The sequence below is a fragment of the Echeneis naucrates genome, chromosome 14, assembly GCF_900963305.1.
Source record: "Echeneis naucrates chromosome 14, fEcheNa1.1, whole genome shotgun sequence".
Lineage (NCBI taxonomy): Eukaryota > Metazoa > Chordata > Actinopteri > Carangiformes > Echeneidae > Echeneis > Echeneis naucrates.
In genome coordinates, this window is record NC_042524.1 from 988,891 (window position 1) to 996,315 (window position 7,425).

General features: G+C 46.3%; 1 protein-coding gene across 1 annotated transcript; it reads right to left on the reverse strand.

The window, feature by feature from the left end:
- Positions 1-5,417: 5,417 nt before the first annotated feature.
- LOC115054645 (uncharacterized) lies at positions 5,418-7,060 on the reverse strand. The gene is made up of 6 exons (XM_029519946.1): positions 6,705-7,060; positions 6,598-6,633; positions 6,269-6,529; positions 5,948-6,190; positions 5,689-5,853; positions 5,418-5,605 (listed from the first exon to the last, which is right to left on the reverse strand). Exons 1-6 carry the CDS (start codon positions 6,802-6,804, stop codon positions 5,505-5,507), a joined length of 906 nt encoding a protein of 301 aa, XP_029375806.1. The 5' UTR covers positions 6,805-7,060; the 3' UTR covers positions 5,418-5,504.
- Positions 7,061-7,425: the final 365 nt, after the last annotated feature.

Below are 7,425 nucleotides of genomic sequence, written 5' to 3' on the forward strand. Positions count from 1 at the left end.
GCAGATGAAACACACGCTGACGTTAATGCTGACATATGAACATTTCAGACTTTGGGTGATCTCCCCCTCCGACCTGACAGCCAGCCCAATAATCTACATTCCCCTCTCATCCTGACTCACCCCACAGCCGGTGCTCCCTCACGCTCCTCCAGAAGACGTTCCAAGCCTTGTTGGTGGAGTCCTTCACGTGCTCGCTGAAGGACCTTCGCAGTGAAGTCTTCACCGCCACAGTGTGAGCCATATTCCAAACGTCGGTTACATTCCCACAAAAAACGCTGCTTCTCTTGAGAGTTTCTAACCCATGTGGGCAGCGGTTGCTCCGTCACGGCTCGTTCTGAGGGAGTGTTTGATTCCTGGAAAGAGAAAGGAGGAGGAGGAGGAGGAAGAGGAGGCAAGAGGGCTGACACTTGATGCAAAAAGTCTGCATGTAATTAGTGAAGAACCCCCCTTCTCAGAGTGAGTGAAAAACTGTTTGTGGACGAGCAAACTGCAGTGAGAGTGAGAAGTGTGTGTGTGTGTGTGTGTGTGTGTGTGTGTGTGTGTGGGAAGTTGAAGCGAGGAAATGACATCTAACCTCAGTCAATGACATCAACACACACACACACACACAGAAATAGTGACACATTATAAACACAAATTTGAATTCTTTCTCATGTGCAAGTACAAACACACACAGCTGCTGAGTTGAGATCGGGGGGTGAGGAGGTGGGGGGGGGGGGGGGGGGGGGGGGGGGGGGGCTCTGTTATGTAAAAGACCCCCTTAAAGACTTGATGTACTGTGATTTTAATGGTCAGAGACTTTCTATGAGAAACTGGGTCTGACAGATCCGGGCCTGGACTTGGACTGGACCTGATGAAGACGAGTCTCGGAGGACTGCTGGTCCTGTAAAGTTTGACCTCTTTGACCTCAGAATCATCTTTTTTCTTAATGAACTTGAGATCTTCGAAGACTTTGGAGTCAACGCTTTAATGGAACACACACACACACACACACACACACACACATCATCATCATGTTTAAACACACTTCCTCTCTCGGGACAGAAGATAAATAAACAGAGCCGGTCAGGACTGCTGGGAAAGAGAAGGAGGAGTGGAAGGGAGGGAGATGATGAAGGGGGAATGAGGATGAGGAGAGTCCTGGCGGTTGGTCGTCGAGGTCACGAGGACTCAAACAGACCGAAGAATTAAACCTCAAAACTAAAATTTCTTCACCAAGTTCACAGTTCGGCTCATTTTAGACTCTTAAATGTTCAACATGATGGTCCAACTTCAGACCTTTAACCCCCAGGATCGTTCCATCCTCCAAACACTGAGGCCTTTTTGACAAAATGGGACATAATTCGGACTATTTGCTGTAATCGAATGTTTCTTTCGACAGATTAACTCTAAATAAATAAAGAGTTGAACTTGAACTTCACCTCAACTCTTCCTCATGTTTTCTTGGCCTCTAATTTAGCCACGGTAAAAAAAACCTGCTCAGGGTGACGGATCCGACAGCTCAGCGCTGGATATCGAAGCGAAGCCTTTTTAATTTTTTCTCCAGAGGTTCAGAACAAAGCTGCTTGAACACCATCAGCTCACTGAGTTAAAACCATCTGATGTCACCATTATGGCGCCTTCAACTAACTTCTCACACGGCCATTATGAATTCCCAATTGGAAGCGGCGCCTCCCCCGACCCAACTGCGTCTCTGCTGGGAGGCCGACAGGAGACAAATTCCGGCACATTTGTTTACCCTTCAAACAAGCCCTAAATTAGCTGCATTCCCGGCGGTTTTCCAAAAGCAGGTAATTAAATAGCACTCAGCTGCACGCTGCGCCACTTCAGTCTGAACTCCCCTCGCCGCCGATCAGAAGGAAATGCCAAACAGGCGGAGAAAACACAATCCGTCGAAGCAGAAGTGAAACAGCTGAATTACAAAAGGTCGGCGGCGTTAAATATGTTTTCGTTTTTGTAAATAACCTTCATTTTAAAACATCTGGCTGTGAGAAGAAACAGTACAAGGAAACACTCACACTGATGGAGCCGTCAAAGGTAACCGAGGAATCGAACCATCAACCTCCTGAGCCACAGCGGGGCATATTTCTGAGGGGGAAAAGCACTTTTCCCAAAGTTTCCCAAATGTGAAGAAGAAGAAACTATAAATAATGAATGTTCTGCTTTCGGAAAAAAAAAATCACTTTCTGACATTTTGAAATTCTTTACACATTTTTTAAGTTTTGGCAGATTTTTACTTTCTTGTTTCAGTAAAAGTAAAAAAACAGATATCGTTCAAACAAATTTTCAGTCCTCGTGAATTCACAAAAAACCCACAATGCAACACTGCCAGTCTGCACACCAGATTCACACAACAAAAACTGCTGTTGTGTTGTGAGCAGTTAAAGATCCGTATGGATCAGCATTTATGGCTCCAGTATATCAAATCCACAGGAAGTAAAATACAAACACACGCTCAAGTGTCCAGATATCATGAACTCCCTCCTGCTGCTCTGAACCCACAATAGCTTTGGTTGTCAAGAGGACTAAAAGCTTTCTTTAACCTGTCTCGTCTGGCTGAGTCTTCGCCTCTGGGAGCAGACTATTGTTAGTCTGGTCTCTCTCCCTCTCCTGTTGTTGCTGCTGCCCAGAAGCTTGTCACTCATCTTGATGAGTTGTCGGATTCTACAGCAGCGTTCAGGCCTCTGGCTGCAGCAACGCACAAAAAGAGCAACACAAAAAAACACAACACCAGCAGGAAACTCTCCACTGACCGGACTGACTGTTGCTGTCGTTGGCCTGGAGTCACATTCCTGCTGAAGAGAAATGAAAATGTTGATAAAGCGCCGAGGATTTCCTCACTGTTTGGACTGAATGAGGTTCAGACCTGAAGCAGGTCCGGCTGCAGCTCGATGAGGACTGGAGCCACGTTTTGGGTTTTCAGTTCAAACGAAGGAGAGCCGAGCAGTGAAGGACCAGCACAAAATCCCAACACAGTTTTTCACTCATCAGGTGGAGAAGCTGAGAACACGAAACCAGAAAAACATATGCTGATGGCTCCTTTGGCGCTTTAATAATTGGCCTAATGAGTTAAGTGCTAATTAAAGATGGGCGACTGTATCATGACAAACGCTGCCAACTTAATTGTGCCCAAAGTGGCTCAAAATAAAAACCTCCACTCTCTCCTCTGACATCCGTCTACAAGTGTGCAATTTGCTTTCAGCATTTAGGAAGAAGGTGACTGCTGCTGTACGGCTACGTATGAAGTTAGAGTGGACTTTAATTGTTCACAACAGAAACTGCAAAAGGGAAGAAACAAATCTGAAGAAATGGGCAATTTTCTAGTTAACTTTGAGTTTTCCTGCCGCAGTGGAAGCAAATGAATTTTCTTGAAGGATGAACTCAGCAAAGTATCCAGACCTGAACCCCTTGAAGCTGGTTCGGGTTGAACTGGGCAGCACAGAAATGCAGCACATTTCCTGCAATAAAGTTATTTTTCTTAAACTCGAGAGTCCGTGTTCGACTTGCTCTTCTTCTCCTGGTAAAAGAGAAAAGACACTGAGGTCATCCAGACGGCGGGTTCCAGACCTGCAGGGCAAACACTCAGCGCTGCAGTGTTTATTCTCAGCTGCAGTCACACTTCATCAGCGCAGCCACAAACCTCACACGTGGACCTCGCCGGGTTTCCACGGGGCATCATATGAAAAGATGGAGATGAAACTGATAAGTCAGGATGAGGTAACTTCGAGGAGATGAAGAGAGTTCAGTTTGCCTGAAGACACAAAAAGGCAGCGTGACTTTCCTCCAAAGTTCCCGAGTTTACTGAAACACACAAAAGACGCATTTATCAACCAGTAGAGAGAACATCTAGCATGTGTTCATCAACACGACTCCAAATGGCGTTAAAAAATATAAAAATTATAACCCATCCATTTGTAATGTGGCTGTCAGCCAAATAGATTGTTTTTTGAACCAAAAGAATCCATATTTGGAGAAGAAGGAGAAGAAGCTGGAGAATTTCACAAATTAACATCATGTTGTGTTGAAGACTGTAAACTAGAGACTGAGACCATGAACCCATCAGGGAGGAGGAGGGACATTTTCCCATAGACTTCAGTACAGTCTGAGTTCTTTTAGATTAGACAGAATGAGTCCAGGATCAGGTCTAGACCCCGTCTGTGGTCCAGATGTTGAGCCAGACAAGCACAAACTAGCTGCACCCACTGTTCCCTGTACTCAAGCTGAGCTAAACTAAACCGAACTACTGAAGTCACGTTTTGCTTTTGGACCAATGAACGGATGAACCAAACGTCGTCCTCAGTGTGTCCATCGGAGTTGGACGTCGTCCAACTCATCGCTGACGTCCTGCTCACTTCTTGTCTCTGCTTTCCAGGAAACTCAAATTCAGAGTAAGTGAGTTTGGTGAAATGAAAAAGAAACATTCAGAGAACAAAGTGGCACCGCAGCTATCAGGAAACCTCCAGTGAAACATAAATATGATGGTTCCTCTTTTCTTTAAACAATCACTTTATCTTCTTTATGAGCTTGTTTTTTTTTGCTCTTCAGTCGCAGGGTGTTGACCTTTAAGCACCGAAACTAACAGATCCGAATCTAAATGTGAATATTGTCTGACTTCAGTAAATATTTAAGGACTCGATATTAAAGCTTGATAGATTCATGAAGTTTACTGTTATTTGGAGGCTGACCTGGTTTCTCTGCAGAATTGCTTCAGGTCTGTATCGTTCCGTCTTTTTTTGGGCCTCTGTAGCTTTCTGGCTGTGGCCAACCGATGCACAGAGAAAAAAACAAAAAACAAACACACGCTCAGAAAGGGGAAGGAAACGGTTCAGGCTTCAGAAGAAAACATCTCTGTGTTTGATTCTTTAACCCCTGAAAACGTTGAAGAATCACTGAAATCTGAATCTGAGTCCAAAACCTGACGCTGGACTAATTTCATTGGTCTGATGTCTGCTGCTCAGATCACCTTCACACACTGAGCTGCCTTCGGCTCAGATTCTAATATCATTCATTATTTAAGCTCTTCAGAGCAGGAATCACATCTTAAAGATGCCGCTCAGCTCCGACTCAGCTCTGACAGGACGGAGACGTCTCTGAGCCAGCGGTCCGTCACACCTGATCACAATCGACCAATGAAAACAAACACATGAAAATTCAGTCCTGAATAAATAAACTGAGAATAAACAAACTAACGAACAAAACAGCCTCCTGTAGTCTCTTCCCAAAGAAGGCGGAGTCAAAATTATTCTGTCAACACAATAAACTCTACAGCTAATAAACATTGATTGGCTGTGACATCACCCATCGGAGCCAATAGGAGTGTCCGATGTAGAGACGTGACTCTAGACGTCACTATCAAAGATGGACTGAGGAAGGTCACCAGGTTCAGGTCCAGAGTCAGGAAGTCTGCGGCTGTCATGTGACGGATTTTAGAACTTTATTGACAAACTGTTGAATACAAAGTCAAAGAAAGAACAAAGAGTGAGGGGGTGTGGCCTGAATGAGCATCAGAAATGATACTCTGTGGTGACATCATTGTAGTCTTCATCCAGTATCTGATCAGCTTGGGTGGGAGTAGTCATCACCATGGAAACATGCTGGTGGCTCGCTGTAACCAGAGCATGAAACTGTCAACACTAATGGACCGACTGGTTGATTAATTAACTGATTGACTGGTTGACTGACTGATACCTGTTGGTCTGTGTCTGTATACAGACACCATGATGACAGTGGAGATGAAGTACGGACAGAAAACCACCAGGTGGCAGAGCAGTCTGACCACGAGAGGGGCGGAGACTGGAGGCGGGGCTGAGAACGCAGGATTTGTGACTGACAGGACGGAAGGTGCCAGTTTTTCTGAAATGGTCCAAAGAATCATTTAACATTCACTGATTTCACTGAAATGAAGAAACTGACTCTGATCTGAGGCACATGACCTTTGACCTCTGACCTGTGACAGAGACCCAGCTGGACTCGGACTCTCCCTGACCTCTGACCACACACTTGTAGAGACCTTCAGCAGACTTGTTAACATGGCGGAGGGTCATGTGACCTTCAGGCTCAGAGCCGATCAGGACGTCGTTACGGTAGAAGTCGGCTGGACGGTTGGACGGAGACTTTGTCCTGCAGAGCAGACGGACATCATGTCCCTCCATCACAGGGAGGACGGGACTCTGCAGGATCACTGCTCTATCTGGACACAGAGACAAACTTCAGCATTTCCTCCGTTCACACTCAGCTTCATCAACACGGAGTCCACAGTCTGTCTCACCGAGGACTCTGATGGAGACGCTGCTGCTGGTTTGTCCCTCTCTGGACTCACACCAGTAAACTCCGCTGTCAAAGGGGAGAAGGTAAATGATGTAACAGGAGGGACCAGCTGGTCGTCCCCACGCAGGTCCACACTCAGTCCTGGTGTTTTTAGTGGTGTTCCTCCTCACTGTCCATCCAGCTGATCCGTCCTCCTCACAGCTCAGAGACAGTTCGTCTCCTTCCATCATCTGAGAGCTGCTGGGACTCAGAGTGAGACGAGCTGAAAGGTTTTAAGTTGATGAGCAGAGAGAAGCAGCCAGAATCACAGACGACAGAGGAGACACTGACCTGAGTCTGTGGAGACCATCAGCAGGGAGGACACACCTGCAGACACACAACTCAGGGTCAGCACACAACACACAACACGCACAGCCACACACACCGGGCAGACTCACCCAGCAGCATCTGGACCGATGTTCCCTCCATTCTGATCTGCAGCAGACAGGAAGCTGCGATGTGATGAAGGAGGAAACAGAAAGTAGGTGACGGCCACATGATCACAACCACAGTTCGTCAGATGCCTCTGAGGCGGGAAGTGGAGAGCAAGGCGTCAGAGTGACAGAGCCAGGAAATGACCCGCCTCTTCAGCTTCTTCCTGTCTCATTAAACCGCACAAAGACAAAGACCAGATCAGGTCAGGGTCCGAACGCACAGCCGACCCAAACCGGAGTCCTCCTGGAAGTACTTGGAGCTCTGCAGGAGGACGGGTCTTCACCAGAGACAGGAAACTGAGACTGAGGACACCTGGAGGTCCACCAGGAGACAGACTGTATTTTTAACAAATGACAAAAACTGATTGGCTGAGGCTTTTTCATTTTGAGAAACATCAACCCCTGAAATCGCTCATGCTCTGTACTCTGTCCTGATTGGGTGGTTCAGTCTGTCAGTCACACAGTAGTCCCGCCCCCCTAGCCCCTCCCTTCTAAATTGAGCATTTAAAAATCATTTAAAAAATGAACATCACGTTGTATTTCAGACTGAGACCATAAACTCATCAGGGACACGTTTACTGAGAAGGGGGGACATTTTCCCATAGACTTCAACATAAGGGAGGAGGAGGGACATTTTGTGTGAAGAGATCAGATAAATTCAGATAAATTTCACCTTTAACTGCTG

Bases quoted from the DNA above. Each gene is read 5' to 3' on its own strand.
- LOC115054645 (XM_029519946.1), bottom strand. From the start codon at position 6,804: ATGTGGCCGTCACCTACTTTCTGTTTCCTCCTTCATCACATCGCAGCT. The intron at 6,530-6,597 runs GTCAGTGTCTCC...AAAACCTTTCAG, and splicing joins GATGGTCTCCACAGACTCAG to CTCGTCTCACTCTGAGTCCC. The intron at 6,191-6,268 runs GTGAGACAGACT...CTCTGTGTCCAG, and splicing joins CGTCTCCATCAGAGTCCTCG to ATAGAGCAGTGATCCTGCAG.